The sequence below is a fragment of the Eublepharis macularius genome, chromosome 1 (genome assembly GCF_028583425.1).
Source record: "Eublepharis macularius isolate TG4126 chromosome 1, MPM_Emac_v1.0, whole genome shotgun sequence".
Lineage (NCBI taxonomy): Eukaryota > Metazoa > Chordata > Lepidosauria > Squamata > Eublepharidae > Eublepharis > Eublepharis macularius.
In genome coordinates this window covers 73,792,373-73,809,702 of record NC_072790.1, presented here as the reverse complement: position 1 = coordinate 73,809,702, position 17,330 = coordinate 73,792,373, and the positions used below count along the sequence as shown (strand labels likewise).

Genomic DNA, 17,330 nt, shown 5'->3' with positions numbered 1-17,330 from the left:
AAGAATGATAGTGGTAGATATTACTATGAATTTACAGTTCAAATTGTTTGCAGTACAATCTGCAGTATTTAAGGATACTTAAGACTGTTGTGACACTTTAAATATATAATATTCTCAGCACTGCTGGCTAATAAACATGCTCCAAGTGAGCTCGGCATGGCACTCTTAAATATGTGGAATGCATTTGGAATCTTTAAAGGAGAAAGTTAAGATCAGGAGTGGACATCTTGTTCATTTAACATACGCAGAGTGTAATCTGGGGGGCAGGGGCTGTCATAATTGCAATATTGATTATTGGGAGGAAGTTGGAATGTGCTTTAGCTCTTAGATGATTTTAATGGCAAAGTTTGGGTATTAGTGTTGCAAGTTCCAGGTTGGGAAATTCCTAGAGATTTGGGAGATTGAGCCTGGAGTGTGTGGGGTTTGGGAAGGCAAGGGACCTCAACAGGGCATAAAGCCATAGAGGCCACCCTCCAAAGCAGCCATTTTCTCTAGGGGAACTGATCTTTATGGCCTGGAGATCCATTGTAATTCCAGGATATCTCCAGCCACCACCTGAAAGTTAGTAACCCTACTGGGTATGGAAATATTTACTAGTATTGTTGCTTTAGGCACTCCTAATGAAAATAAGAGCAGATATTAAAGGGAAAAAATAGTTTCCGGAAGGCATTGAATTATACCTCTTCAACCCCCAAACCACATACTTTTTGTTGACAAGGTGTTGGGGCACACACCATTCTGAAACATGTATGCAAATGAAAAAGGAGTTTTAAGGTTTCTATTTTCAAAATAGTTCTGCAGTCAGGAGGAGTTGGGTATCTGCAGCTTTGCCATTTGATGGCTGTTTTTAACCAACAGATTAGTTGTATTTCCTTTGTAAGTATGATGGTAAGAGAGAATTTTCCCTGCATTTAAGATAAATAATAAAATGTTGTTCATCCCTTCATTCTTTCTCTCCTGATCTTGTACACATTCATTTAAAAAAATCTTTATGCCTTTTTAATTTCATTTCTTACATAGTTTCTTTTCCTCCCTTTTCTTAATTTATAGCATTTGATCTTTGCTGCCGTACCTGATACTCTCATCTTTTTTCAGACTTCTGATTGTGCTATCATTCAACTTCAGAACATAATTATGAGAACTCAATATATTATGAAAGGAGAAAATAAATCTAAAACCAGTATTTTTTCCCTTGCAGAAAGTGCTGCCAAAATACTTCCAATCTACAAGGAGACTAACAATGAGTTTAGAAATTTTGAGATGGGTGGGGGGAGAGAATCATATGGAAGGTCATCCCTGATATTGTGGAATTTTTACCATTTTATAGCAAAAAAAAAATGTTCAGTCACAATGAAATACCTAAAAGTGCTGTGCAAAATATTTTGTCTCAATCCTGTATCTCTAAGGAGATAGAGAATTCAACAAAAAATAGCTGATTAATGGTAGCTTGCAACTAGCAGCCATTCCTAATCTCATATTATGGGTTTCCTTACTAGCAGCTGTAGAGAATTTTTGTTGTTGTAAACATGTATAATCTAATTCAGGACATATATAATAATAAATCTGAAGCAAAGTGCTTTAAATATCTTGGTAGTGTTCGTTCTGTACTGTAGCAATAGCTTTGCTTCTAAATGCTCAGATCTTTTACTCTTTAATAAACCTGCAGGATTAGTTTTGTAGATTGCTCATTTATACCTACTATACTAAATAAAACTACAGATGTACTGTAGGTATAAATTTGAATTTTATCCATCACCAAAACATGCATTTTCATGCAATTAAAAGATATGGACTCATACAACCACCTTTCTTATTGATTCATTAATTTTTAAAAAATCTCATTAAAAGGGTTCTCAAAATAGTCCGTGCTCTGATATGCATGATTGAAGGGATTACTTAGTACGTGAACAAAATATAAAAATGCTATTTAAGTTTGACATGAGGCAGGTTGAGAGCATCTGTACCATCTCCTGGTTTGCAAATGCTTTGAGATGATCTTGACATTCCAGTCCTTAGAGAGTCGGTAGAGAGAGTTGTTTCCACTAATGGGTGGGAAATGGCTTCAAAAGTCTCCATTTCTCTCTCTGCTTCCAAATCTTCATCAGTTATAAATAATTTTGATTCCCTCCATTTGCTGTATAATTCCTGGCTACCTCTTGAGCTACTTGTGTCACTACCAGAAATCTGTATATTCAGTTCTTCTGCTGTTGACTGTATAAGATTTTGTACAGACAATGATTTCCCTAAATCCATTTGCACTATTGGTTTCACTGAGACTAGAGGTTCCCCTTCAGTATCAAGGCTTTTTCTCCATGAAAGATCCTTTGTCACATTGGACTGTGCAATTTTTCCATTATCCTTTGAAGCAACAAGGCAAGCGGTGACATCAGAAGTATTTTCCTGCGTGCTCATAGGAATAATATGAATTGGCTCCAATCTGTTGATATGTTTTACTGATGAAAAGGGGGGTATCTGTAAAGTTGTAGGTGCTGTTGGCTTAGATGTCTGATTTATTTGGTTTAGTGCGTTGTTAGCTGATAGTGTTGCAGGTCCATCATTTGGCACCTGTGTGGCTTGACTATGCATAGTTGGACTAAAAGCATAGTAAGCTTGAGGGCTAAATTCATTTGGTGTCAATATAAGTTGTAGGCCACATGGCATGTTGACACTGGCTGATCTGGATACACATCCACTAGTCTGGGCAGAATTAGTCAAATCTTTGCTATCTACAGGACTTTGATAATCAGAAGTCTGGTCACATTCAAAAGGAGGCATTTGAAATGAAGCCAATGTCAGTGCTGATACAGATCCTTTCTTCAAGACTTGTTGGTAGATATCTAGCAGTGAGTCTAATTTTGACTCTATAGACTGGACCTGGAGGAAAAAGGAAAATAATAGTCTAAGAGAGTATCAACGATTACAAAGGATACATGCTGTTAACAGACATTGTAAAATATACAAATGACTATTTGCTCTGCAAAGCTAGTTCAAAGACTGAGAGCTAATCTACAAGTGATGCCAGACGTGTTTTTTAACATGTTGGGGATGCAATTTTACCTGGGAACTGTAGCTGAAATCAGCATTATGTCCCTAGCGTGGTGAGGCTGGGGAAGGGAAGAGCTTTTCAAAGATAGTTTTCAAAGACAGAGCCACGTGAGATCACTGGGGGAGAGGAACTTTGCAACTGTTTTCTTGCAGTCTCAATGGAGAGATGAATTACCAGTTCTTCCCCTGCCCTGTCTCCCTGCCCTAGGGACAGGCTCCTGTATTCCTCTCTCCACTGAGATTGCAAGAAAACAATTGCAAAGTTCCTGTCCCCCATTGATTCTACATCAATCTGTCTTTAAACTGTCTTTGAAAAGCTCTTCCCCTCCCCTGCTTCCCCGAGCTAGGGACATAATGCTGTTTTCAACTATAGTTCCCAGGTAACTTTGCATCCCTGACACGTTAAAAGACATGTCTGTGTCACCTGTAGCTTTAAGATAGTACATCTACTCAGAATCTTGGGTCTATTTAGCTGGGCTTAATCCTACGGAAAATGTTCTTAGGATTGTACTGTTAATACTTTCTTAAACCTTTGCTGAAAAACATATTGTTAATCAAAGGTACATCATTCAGGTGGCAAGCCATTAAGTATCCCCAGTACAGTTCCCCTGAAAGCAGTGGGATTTTCCACAGATATTTTTTTTAAGCATTTAAGTTGTGGCTTGCAGCTTTCCAGGCAGATTCTCTCTGCATAGTGGCCCCAGCATCCCAAATGTGACACTCCAGAATAAACACACAGACAGTATTATGTGGGGTGAAGTAGTTGTATATTTATATTCATATATTTAATTATTTAAATGGCTGATCTACATCATTGCTTATTTGAACATTATCTGACTATTTTGAGGGTGAGCTGCACGAGGCAACCTCCTTGGGCGGCCACAGGGCAAGTCCGCTGTGCATTTTTGCCAGCCTTGTTTATCCCAGCCTGTACAGTCGATCTGTGACAAGAGATGCCCAGTGTCATCTGCTTTCCTCGATGGGCCACAAGGCATCTACCAGGTTTGAGAGACAATGATCAGGACCAAGGGTTTTCACAGCACCACCAGGCATTATGGCCTATGATGGTCTGTTTCAGACATGCTTCTCATCACTGTGATGCCTCTGGATGTTTGTCGATTAACCCTACATCTCCTGAGCAGCCCACCCTATTCCTGCCACACAAGGGGATTAGCCTAGCTTAACACCCTTTGCCCCACCTGATGACTATTAAGTCATGCAGGCCTTCACAAAGATTAGCCAAGTAAAGGTCGCACCCTTCCTTGGAAATATGTACCCTGTCATTCCTATATAGGTGTGGCCTATCATGTCAGATCCCAGGATAGGGGATAATGCCCCCCATACCTAAGACTTCCTTGCTGATTGCCGAATTGGCATTCCACCTAGCCTTCTTGATACCTGCAGGTTTGGCTGCTCCCCTCCAGACCTTTCTCTGCAGGAATTCCATCCAAATTAGCAATATCCCAGGGCCTCTTTTCTGATTGGCTGACCCAATAGCTACCCCACCAATGATGCCTCATGCTGCATCTGGGTTAAGGTGGGCTGAGGCAAACTAGTCCCATTGCTCTTAAGGCCACTTCTACTGACATAGTGGACTAACAAAAATGTAAGTGGCAATTGACACCCCAGTCCACATTGTTATTTTATACAAAAATGATCTTCATATGGAACTAAAAATTATTTTTACCTTGCAGTTATCAACTATCTGCTATTACTTACTGACTTAAAAAAGGGAAGGAAACATGACACAAATCATGTTACCTGTTTTTCCACTTTGACCACACGGCCTAGCATACTGAGGTCATCAGCTGTTTCATTCTCTACAGTATTCTTCTCTCGATTTCTTTTATCTGATGCTATTTGCCCTCGTCCAAGAATTTGGTCAACCCTGAAAAAATACAGAATAGACTCTTATAATTGGGAATAAGTGTAATACTTAGGTATGTATCATCAACTTGTATACAAGCTTTCAAAAGTGAAAATGGCAAGAAAGTTAAATAGCTTATTTTTTTCTAGAAAACATATTTCTTCTTTTAATGATAATTGGCTGTCACTAAGAATGATAGAAGTCAAATAGTGGGCGATCCACAAAGCGTTATGAGGGACACTCTCTTTCCCCCTTCTTCCTCCTTTCTTTGTCACTTTTATCCTCTGGCTTGAGTTGAGGCTTCGCTTCTGGCTAGGTTGCTAGAGCATCTCCAAATGTCACCCAGAGTCTTCAAGATGACCTTGAGACATTTGTACCTCAGATTGGGGTGTTGTACCAAGTTAACAAATGCTGAGGGGTGCAATTCTTGCTGTGCCACTAGGTCTGTTTGTAGAGTACAGTGCCATTGGCCAAGCATCCCACCTGATGACAAGTCCTTAGCTAAGGACACTATACTGCACAATGAGACTCTGTAGCACAACATGAGCCCAAGGGGAACTCAGATTACATCTTCCTTCCTTGATCTTCTGCAACAGTCTCTTTCAACTCATGAGGAAAGTGTGTGTGGGAGGTAATATCACCTGATTCCCCTCCCCCCCTTCACAGCAGCCTCCTGTGCCTCGTGGCATTTTGTCCATGGAGCTTGCATGATGCAAAGTATCAGCTGTTTGAAGATCTCAGGAATATAAGAATATTTTTAAAAAGCCCTGCTGGATCAGACCAGTGGCCCATCTAGTCAAGCACCCTATCTCATATAATGGCCAACCAGTTACTCTGGAGACCTAACAACAGGGCATAGAGGCTGAGGCCTTCTCCCAAAGTTGCCTCCTGGCACTGGTATTCAGAGATTTACTGCCTCTGACTGTGGAGATCCCCTTTAGTCATCATGGCTAGTAACCACTGATAGACCTGCACTCCATAATACGAGGCTGCTGGTGGAATGAGGAGATCCATGGCCATTAGCTCCTTCCATTTGCAGTTTCTAGGATCCAACACTGTGCCTGTGTCTAAGAACTAAAATGCAAAATAAGACTTTATTACTGTGGTTTAAAAAACTTGTTGAAATAAATTCTTCTAGAAATGTACACTTAAGCTTCATATTCCGGCAGTGAAAACTCATATTCTATACCATGGATGATTTGCATATATTTATTTATTTAAACATTTATTATTAGTTCCCTTTCTACCTTGTGGCACTCAAAGCAGCTTACATTATACATTAAACAACCACCAAAACTATATATAGGACCACAATTTAAAACCACACTATAGGACTGTCAATACATAGAAAAACTAAGTTAGTCAAATGAAGTCCTTAATAAAACTGTCTTCAACTGCCTCCTAAAAATCAACAGTAAAGGGGTCAGGTGCACCTTCTTGGGGAGGTTGTTCCATAAATATGGGGCTGCCACTGAAAAGGCCCTCGTGTACCCACCAGACAAGCTTCTTTAGTCAGGAGGGCCTCTTCCAGTGATCTGAATTCCCAGGCAGAAACATATGGAAGAAGATGGTCCTTTAGAGACCCTGGTCCCAAGCCATGTAGGGCTTTAAAGGCCAGAACCAACACCTTGAACTGGGCTTGGGAGTGCCAGCGTAACTGCTGTAGTATCAGTCACATGTTTCTGAAAGCTAGCCCCAACCAGCAGTCTAGCCTCAGTATTCTGCACTCACTGTAGCTTCCAGGGTAGCCCCAAGTAGAGTGCATTTCAATAGTCCAGTCTAGATATAACCAAGGCATGGATCACTGTGGATACATCTGACTGAACCAGCAATGGGCGCAGCTGATGCACAAGCTGAAGCTGGGTGAAAGTACTCCAAGCCGCCGCAGCCATCTGGTTTTCTAAGGTGACTGCTGTGTCTAGAAGTACTTTACAGCTGCAAACCTGACTTTTCAAGGGGACTATAATTCCATTGAAGGAGAGTTCCTAATTTGCCTTTCTAATAACCCAGAGAACTTCTGTCTTGTTAGGAATAAGTTACATTTTTAATTCTTTAACAAGCTTTAGCTTATTATAAGATTTAGTCATGCAATGAAGGTTTCTGTGTACACCCCACAACAGATTATTTATGCTATCAGTACTAGCAGTCACAGCCATCTGATGAGTGCTACGTAGACTCTTAGCTAGTGAAAAAAAACCCCATGTATATAGCATGGATATTTTAGGATCCATCCACAGGAATCCAAAGTGCAGCAAGCTTTGAGTGTGTGGTTCTTTGTCAAGTATGGTATTAATGGATGGGGTGATGTGTTTATGGAGTGGGTTAGAAAGCTTCAAATGCTTTAGACAAATAGTGTTTTTCAAAGGTTAGAGAAAGATGTGGGAAAATGAGGGGAAAGGTTATACAGCTGTAGTGTAAGATAATGGCAATATGGACATTCTTGGGATCAGGGAAAGGTAGGGACATGTATTCAGAAGGCTTGAATTGTCGATGGAATTTCTTTTCCTTACCGTGATTGAAGACTTTTAATTCTGCACAGCATATCCAGATGACCAGCTGAGTACTGTTCAATGACATCTTTAACATCATAGGGGCGCAAAGTTTCTTTAAACTTCCTTTTGGCAACATGAAATTTCATGATTCTGTGAAAGAAATATTATTCAGGTTAATTTATCTTTACACATGTTATATATAAAAATGAAATTATGATACTGAATTACATCAGTACTTTAGTACAGCTTAATTAAAAATTGGCAAAGGGTTACATTTTTTTTTGCAGTAATGAAGAAACTATTACAATACTTTCCTATTAGCTATTACAATACTATACCTGCTTTGAAGGATTAATACATTCAGCTGACTGAGAGAAAATTGTGTGATTTTATACAAATTTTTAAGTGAGAGTTTGTTAACAAATAACTAAATCTAAAATGACTTAATCCAGTTGTAAGTGTTCAAAAACATGTTTTAACATGAAAATTTTTAGAACTGGTTTAGTGTTGATATTTATACTTTATGGGTTTTTTCTTTTCTTTTAACTCTGTGTTTGTTTATAATGGCCTTTGGATACATACAATAAGTGCTTTGGTACTTAATTAGATCTATAAATGCAACACTGCATATGAGGGCAGCAGACCCATGATCAAATGCAAGTTTACAGCTAATAACTTCTAACAAATGTGGAGGATGTGGTTTATAGAGCTAAAAAGGGTGTGTATGGCAGGGATGCTGAACGCTGCTCCCAGTTCACCACTCTTATTATCTGCTCCCCTCAGTTCTTTTCTACCCCAGCTCAGTTCTGGTACAGCCTAGAACATTCCATTTGTTCTCAGTCTAGCTAGGAGAAAAGTAGCTGAGATTAGGGGTATAGAGGAAAAGATAATGGGAGAAGAAAGATGCAGTGTTCCCCTTTTGTATTAAAATTGCACCCCACCCTCCATTTTATGTCATTGGAATAGACCTGCATGTGAAGATACAGGTCTACTTCGGTCACAGGTACTAGTGACATAATAAGGGTACTTTTTTTTCATTGTATTTTAATTGTACGAGAGCTATCTTTATTTGCACATTCAATTTGTTTCTCATTAATTATTCATTTGTTACTTATCCATCTTTATTTGTTTAGACCAGCAGCTTCTTCATTTAATTACTTTGGGTTGTTGCTGATTTAAGATACAATCCTACAATGTGGCTGATTCAGCACACGTTGGATAATGCACTTCCAATCCTCTTTATAGCTCATTTGGAATGGATTTTTTTGTGTGCAGAACAAAAAATCCACCTCAAACGATTGATAAAGTGCATTGAAAGTGCATTATCCAATGTGTGCGGAATCAGGACTTATCTGTTGGCCTGCCTCCTCCATCAGACCCTACCCCCTTTTACAACTCCTACTCTTTTTGAAAAAAAGAGTCATCTATGAGAGTTTTGAAAAAAAGAGTTGTCAGGTCTCGGTAACTTTGGGAAACTAGACCCTCCAGACATGCTTTATTATGTGAGGCCCCCCACCAATAGATTAGAACTGTATGTTGTCTAGGTCTGTCAATAATCAGGTAGGTCGTTCTAAGTGATTAGCTCATTTCTAAAGATTATATTTCAGCTGAAGAATTTTCCAATTTATCAACATTCTACATAATTTGTCATCTATGAGAGTTTCAAAAGATTTTAAAAAATTGTATCAGTATTGCTTCCCCATGCCCTGAAACATCTTATTTTCTGCCCCCTTCTTGCATTTTTGTACTGAACATTCAGCTTGATAAAGGGTTCTAGAGAACTAGAAAGGTTGCACACTGTTTTGTTATGTACAGTTTTGTGATCTTTTGCTTGATCCTAATAATAAAAGGATTTGCATAACTTCTATTTTTAGAATCATTTCGGTGTGACATTGGCCGATTCCACACTACCTTAGCTCCCGCTTTTCTTGTGCAATGATTGCTCCATCTGTTATTGCGCATTCTTCGCTTGTTTGTCCACATCACCCTTTGAATAGCGCTTCTCCTGCGCAATCCGTTGATCACATCCCCTTTCAAAAAGACGGGTAAAGGGGCGGGAAAAACCCGAACGGCTCCGCGGTTTTTTTTTTTTTTAAAAAAGGACAAATTGACGCTATATCGACAAGTAAGCATCCTGGTTCAATGGTACAACGACACCATTAAGATAATATATTTTAAAAAATCACCCGAGACACTTACGATGAGCGCTTGGAACATCACAGCCTGCATGCTGGTTGAAATCATCCGGGAATGGGTGAGCAGTCACGATCACCTACAGCAGCATCCCACAGCAGAGCTTCATTTTGTCTTTGGAAAATTGAAATCTGTGCCTAACTTGTCGGCACAGTCCGTGTCGGGGCGTAACATGAGCCCTGATTTCAGTATCATGTGGATGCCCCCCCCCAATATATAAATTGAATTAACATATGAAATTGTTCCTCTGATATTTGAGGTCTGCCCGTTTTTTTAAAATGAGATTAATATGATGAGATGTCGCCATATCGACACGGTACTCTTATTTTTTAAAAAAAGGGGTGGGGACAAAGGCGGAGAATTACTCCTTAATTGGGAGGCGGGTCAAGAGAGGCTCGGAATTCAACGGAGGGCAGTTATTCATCAAAAGATAACCCGCGGCGAAAGTGCAATGGGCTGTGGCGACGCCATGGCGAATTAATGACGGCTTTGGAGACGATGCATGTGAACAGATGAAGGAATGGCGCTGCAGAAGTGAAAAACTGCCGCAAGAACAACGGTAGTGTGGATTCGGCCATTGTCATAATAGGTATGTTGAATGAGGAGTACTGTCATACTGTTACCAAAGCTATTTGTAGTAGGATGAAATTAGACGATTTAGATAAGAATTTTTGCTTATGTATGCACGTTTCTGAAAAGCTCAGGTCTTGTGACAAAGAAGCATCTATTTAATCTGTACTATTATACTTTATCCAATGACTGGTATTATTAGCACGAGGAATTAAATAGTAACTACTTTCTGATTTATCCACAAGGGGGCAAAACAAGCTTTTCAGTCATAAACTATGGTTTTCTGTTACCTCCCATTAAATATTTGTATGCACACACATTGCATATCATACAATGTCCTCGAGTAATGCATTCTGATAAGGCAAAGAGGAACTCTGTGAGATCCAGTGTGGCTTAGTGGATAAAGAGTTGGATTAAGACTTTTTTTTTTTTTTTTTTAAATTTTTATTGGGTTAGAATCCATTATTTCCACATGTACATTCAATTTTCCCCAATTTTTTCATCTCTAACCCCCTCCCTTTCCCCCCCCTTTTTGTTGACTTCCAACAGCTTTCCAACCCTTTGTCCCCTTTCCCTTACTTTTATTAGCTTCCTCTATCTAAAACAAATATATATTCTCCATTATTCTAAGCAGTACATCCTTAACTATTTTTAACATTATATGCCCAAACTGTAAGCCTTTGTTTCCATCTTAGATAAACAATTTATCCCAATTTTTCAATTTCAGGTATTTCTATATATCATAAACCATATAGATCATACATTCGTTTATATCAAACAATTTGACTTATTCTCTATATATATTACTCATTCTATCTTTTTATAATAGTTCTATATATCTCTCCTCACGTAGTCAATCAATTTGACCCATCTATATCTTCAGACATTCAGTTTGGTACAAAACTTGTCAGAAAAAAAAAGAAAATATTGTTAGTTAATCGCTCCTTATATTTAGTCCTTATAATTAATTATTTTCTCTATGTTCTGTTTGTTAACCTATATATATCTATATATATGTCAATCTATTAATCTGACTGCTTATTAATTCACATTTATCTCTTCTCCCCCCGGTAAAGTCTCCCCCCTCTACTTCAATACTTCAGTAGTTCTCAAACTGCCACAGTTTTCCTCCCACCTCCCATTTCTTCTCCAGGTATTGTTTCAGCTTCTCCCAGTCTGTGTTGAACTGCCCTGAGTCCAGATCTCTCAATTTTCTTGTCATCTTGTCCATTTCAGCCATATACAGCAATTTGTAAGTCCAATCTTCAATAGTTGGCACTTCTTGTACTTTCCATTTTTGCGCATACAAAAGTCTAGCTGCTGCTGTCATATAAAATATCAACGTCCTGTGTTGGGCTGGAATTCCCTCCATTCCCAAGTTCAGTAGCAGGAGTTCTGGGTTCTTATTAATTTGAAATTGTAAAATTTCACTCATTTCTCTTATTATTTCCCCCCAGTACTGCCTGGCTACCTCACACGACCACCACATATGATAGAGGGAGCCCTCATGCTTCTTACATTTCCAGCATTTATTAGAAGTATTCGAATTCCCTAGCACAATCTTCTTTGGTGTCATGTACCAACGATAGATCATTTTATAAATGTTCTCTTTGATATTAATACATGTCGTTGTCTTCATTGTAGTTTTCCACAAGTATTCCCATGCCTCCATTGTTATTTCTTTATTAAAGTTTATAGCCCATTTCACCATTTGTGTTTTAACTATCTCATCCTCGGTATACCACTTCAACAGTACTTGGTATACCTTGGATATTCTTTTCTTATCTTCTTTAAGAAGGGTCTGCTCTAGTTCCGAATTCTCTATTCGTATACCTCCCTTTACAGAGTCCGAATTATATAAGTCTCTGATCTGTCTATACTGGAACCAATCGTAGTTAGGTGATAGTTCCTCTTGTGTCTTTATTCTAAGTTTGGATGCTTCAGTTTTAGTTATTTCTTTATACGTTAAACATTGTTGTTCATTATCAACAGCTCTCGGGTCTATCACCTCATATGGAACCACCCACAAAGGGGTTCCTTCTTGTAGATAAATTCTGTACTTCTTCCAGATTATGTATAGACTTCTCCGAACAAAGTGATGCAGGAACATCGAGTTGACCTTTACTTTGTCATGCCATAAATATGCGTGCCATCCAAATATTTTTTTATATCCCTCTAGGGCTAATAGTTTCTTGTTCTTTAATGTCATCCATTCTTTCAACCAAACTAGGCAGATTGCATCATGATAAAGTCTCAGATTGGGCAGTTGCATTCCGCCTCTTTCCTTTGCATCTTGTAAAACTTTCACTTTCACTCGAGGCTTCTTGCCTGCCCAAACAAAATCTGATATTTTCCTCTGCCATTTTTCAAATTGTTTGGAGTCTCTGATGATTGGTATTGTCTGTAGCAAAAACATTACTCTTGGTAACACATTCATCTTAACTGCTGCAATCCTGCCCAACCATGACAAATTCAATCTATTCCATTTAATCAAGTCTCTCTCTATCTGAGTCCATAGTTTTTCATAATTGTTTTTGAATAGATCTATGTTCTTTGCAGTTAATTCGACTCCCAAATATTTCACTTTACTTGTTACTTCACAATCCGTTGTTTCCATTAACAATTGTTGTTTCTGCTTAGTCATATTTTTGCATAATATCTTTGACTTCTTTTTGTTAATGAAGAAACCTGCCAAGTCTCCAAACTCCTTGATCTTATCTATCACTCTTGGCATGTTCTCCAATGGGTCCTCTACAATTAACATTATGTCATCCGCAAATGCTCTGACCTTGTATGAATAGTCCTTTATTTTTATTCCACGAATTTCATCATCTTGACGTATTTGTATCATCAGAATCTCCAATACTAAAATGAACAACAATGGAGATAACGGGCAACCTTGTCTTGTTCCTTTACTTATCGTCAATTTCTTGGTCAATTCATCATTCACCACAATTGCTGCAGTCTGGTCTCTATAAATTTCCTTAATTGCTCTGATGAATCTTTCTCCCAATTGTAGCTTTTCCATAGTGGCAAACATAAAGTCCCAGTTTAAATTGTCAAACGCTTTTTCAGCGTCAACAAAGAAGAAACCAACCTCTTTATCACAACGCTTGTCATAATATTCAATAGCATTGATCACTGTCCTTAAGTTGTCTCTTATTTGTCTGTCTGGCAAAAAGCCTGCTTGTTCCTCCTCTATGACTTCCGAGAGCCACCCCTTCAATCTCTCCGCCAATATCTTCGCAAAAATTTTGTAGTCATTGTTGAGTAGCGATATAGGTCTATAATTTTTCACATTAGTCAGGTCTTGGCCCTCTTTTGGGATCAATGATATATTCGCTCCACTCCAAGTTTCTGGAATCCTTTGATCCCTTAAAACCCCATTCATCACCTCTTTTAGGAATGGTGCCAGTTCATTAGCCATTGTCTTATAGAATTTAGCCGTAAGTCCATCTGGCCCTGGCGCCTTTCCTAGATTTGCAGATTGTATTGCCTTACTTATTTCCTCGCCAGTTACTTCACTATTCAACTTATTTCTCCAAGCTTCCGAGATTTCTGGAAGTTTGGTTTTCTCCAAATATGACGCTATTGATTCTTTGTTTACTTCTTTTTTATTATACAGCTTAGCGTAAAATTTATAAAAGGCTCTACTAATGGTAGCCTGCTCCAAATACGTTTTGTTATCTTCGCAAATTTTATTTATTATCTTCTTTTCCCTTTTCTTCTTCAATTGCCATGCCAGGTACTTCCCAGGTTTATTAGCACCCTCAAACGCTTTTTGATTCAGTCTTTTGAGATTCCACTCCAATTCTTTATTGCTCATTGCTGTTAGCTGTTCTTGAAGTATTTTAATTTCCTGGTATACCTTCTTTTTCCCTGGTCTCTTTTTTAGCTGTATTTCTTTGGCTTTTATTTTCTCCTCAATCTCTTGTCTTTTCTCCTCTTTCTTCTTTCTTGCTCTACCATTTAAGTCCATTAGTATGCCCCTTACAACCGCCTTGTAAGCATCCCAAACTTTATTGGTTGGTACTTCTTTATTCACGTTGTATTGTATAAAAAACTTTGTCTCTCTTCTCAGTATTTCCATATTCTCTCTTTCCTGTAACAAGTCCTCATTTATTCTCCATGCTTTCCTTTTTCTCTTTTTTCCAAATTTCCACATAATTGGGTTGTGATCTGAGCCTACCATAGGCATTATTTCTACCTCCTTAGTCCATAATGCTAAGTCTTTTGAGGCCCAGATCATATCAATTCTTGATAATGTAGAATGCCTTGCAGAATAAAAGGTAAACTGTCTGCTTTTAGGATATTCTCTCCTCCATACATCTTCAAGAGTCTCTTGTTGAATCAACTCAAAAAAAAGCTTTGGTAATAGTCCTCTTTTCTTTTGTGCCGTTGTAGTCTTTTTGTCTAGTTCCAAGTCTGTCACTCCATTGAAGTCTCCAGCAAGAATTATCTGGTCGTATGCAAGATCGTCTAAATGCTTCCTTAAATCCTCAAAGAAGCTTTCTTTTGCACCGTTAGGTGCATAAAGTCCGACTACCAACACTCTCTTTAAATTCCAAATACATTCCACTGCTACAAATCTAGCTTCCACATCTCTCATAACAAATTTTGGCTGTAGCTCCTCTTTTATGTACAACACCACTCCTCTTTTTTTCTTGTTGGAGGCCGCTACATATTCTTTGCCCAATTTTCCAGATTTTAAATATTTTACATCCTGCTTTCTGATATGGGTCTCTTGCAAACAAACAATGTCACATTTTTGTTTTAGTAGCCAGTGAAAAGTATTTTTCCTCTTATTCGGTGAGTTTAGTCCATTTACATTCCAAGATAATACTTTACACTCCATACTCATGATCTTGTTGGTAAGTCTTTTTCATTGTCCTTAATAAATCGCTCCATCTCTCGCTCAGATCTGATGCGTTTTTTGGCCCCTCCAAACTCAAAGGACACTCCTTCCGGTAACTCCCATCTGTACCTGATTTTCATGTCCTTCAAAATCTGAATTAGCACTTTATATTTTTTCCGGTCCAGTAACACTGATCTGGGCAGTTCCTTCATTATAATAATCGTCTTGCCATCAATCTCCAATGGATCTTGAAACTGTTTTGTCACAATCCTCTCTTTCATATTTCGTGTTGTAAACTGCACAATCACATCTCTTGGTAGTTTCCTCTGGGTTGCTATTCTCGAATTCACACGGTATGCCACATCTAGGATAGCCACAACTTCCTCCTCCTCCTTCCCCAGGTACTCAGCCAACACCTCAGTCATCTGTTCTTGCGCTGACTTTCCTTCCACTTCTGGCAAGCCACGAAAACGTAGCTGCTTCTCCATATGTTTAGTTTCTGCAACTGACATTCTCCCCTTCACCAATCTCATCTCTGTTTGTTGCGTGTCTGCTAAATTCTCCATCGCGTCTTCTACTGTTTTAATCTCTCTGCTGCGTTCCTTGTAATTCATTTCGTATTGTTTCCATACCTTTTTTCACTTCTGACAGCTCCGATTTTACTGTCTGTGTAACCTCTTTAACCTCTTTTATCAGCTCCAATTTCGTGTCCTTAAGTTCTTTAATCATATCTAAAAGTTTTTTGTCCAGGTTTTTATCCAGGTTTTCTATTGCCGATTGCCACTCTTTTTTTGACATCGTGGGGCTTGCTTTAGCTCGCTCCCACGAATCCGCTCTCTTCCTTAACTCCGTGGCGTAAAATTTAACGTTTTTCTATTTTAAATGTCCCGGTCTTCTTATAGAAATTAAGTTTTAAAGAGTCCAAAATGTCGGGCGTCTTTTCTCTATGGTTTCTCTATGATTTTGTAATCCAAGATGGCCTACTTCCTCTTCCGCTGAAGCCGCGACCCTTCCCCTTTCAAAAATGGCGATTCCCTACTTCCTGCCCTCCAGCAAGGGCCGCTTCTCTCCAGCCACTCTATTGTTATTACGCACTTCCTGTCTCCCGTCTTCCCACAGCAGATCTCGCGATGGTGTCTTTTTCTCACAGCTCCAAAGCCACAGGTATTCAAAACAATAGTCCCATTTCTTTAATAACTTCTTTAAACTTAGTCTCTTTTTAAATTCGATTCCTGCCGAGTCTTCCCCTCCTTTTCACTAGTCTGTTGCAGTTTAAAAATCTACTTTTTTTCCTCTCTGTTTTTATCAATCTGTCCCGTCTCAGAAGATAATGATCTTTACCTTCTCTTCACTTTTCTCGGGTTGTAATCGCTGTTTCGATTTTAAGTTCTCCTCTCAGCTTCTTCCCCCAATCGATGCTTGGGTATGTAGGTCTTATGCCAGCCGAATTGGCCCCAAAACTGCCGCAGAGATTATAGCCGACCCGTCGCAAGGTGGGACCTCAAGGATCGGGGGGAGACTCGTTGTGTAAAGCCCCCCCTCGTTCGAGATCTAGCTCACCCTAGGGTCTTGAGCGTTCTTTGCCTGCTCCCCGCCTGAGAGCAGTCGGCCGCGGGCTATTTTCACCCCGCCAGCCGGTTAAAACGGCAGTCCGGTCAGCTCCGCAAGTGGAGCTGCGTTAGACCTCCATGGATCCCAAACAGGAAGTCCAAGAGTTGGATTAAGACTTGAGAGTCTTTATGGTTATCCATAAAAGCACCACAGTTCTTAGGGAAAGCCAACACCTGAAACAGTCATCAGAGAACACTATTTCAATTTAAAAAATTAGAATTTGACAGTAGGAAATACTGTTAGGTCTTTGGCAAATCTTTTCAGTAATGCTACCTTTATAGAAGTAGCTATACTAGTAAATTTAGGTTTTGTTTTACTACTACATATATGTTCCTGGTGGTCACTAGAACATACCCCCCCCAATGATTAGTAAAATGAGTGAATGGGTGGGATGGACTTCTTCATATTGATGGCTTGCATCATTCAGATTTCAGAAGCCAGATGCTATTCTACATCTGCTTCCTATTCTGAAGCTAGTCCAAGAGAATGGGCAATTGATACTTTTGCATTTCATTACAACTGTGGCTTGCCATTCTCTGATATTAACCTTGACATTCTCTGAGAGCCAGTGTGAAGTAGTGGTGGAGTGTTAGACTAGGATCTGGAAGAACCAGGTTTGAATCCCTACTCTGCTGTGGAAGCTTGTTGAGTGACCTTGGACCAGTCACATACTGTCAGCCTAACTTCTCACAGGGTT

The 17,330-nt window shown here is 39.1% G+C and overlaps 1 protein-coding gene across 2 annotated transcripts in view; it reads right to left on the bottom strand.

Moving 5' to 3' along the window:
* Window positions 1-1,923: 1,923 nt before the first annotated feature.
* Window positions 1,924-17,330, bottom strand: part of KCNQ5 (potassium voltage-gated channel subfamily Q member 5) — a 449,493-nt gene continuing 434,086 nt past the window's right edge. For both annotated transcript variants that reach the window (XM_054975407.1, XM_054975414.1), the window contains 3 exons: window positions 7,423-7,554; window positions 4,807-4,933; window positions 1,924-2,874 (listed from right to left, as the gene is read on the bottom strand). In XM_054975407.1, the coding sequence (XP_054831382.1) occupies window positions 1,924-2,874; window positions 4,807-4,933; window positions 7,423-7,554 (1,210 nt within the window). The remainder of the gene's footprint in view (window positions 2,875-4,806; window positions 4,934-7,422; window positions 7,555-17,330) is intronic.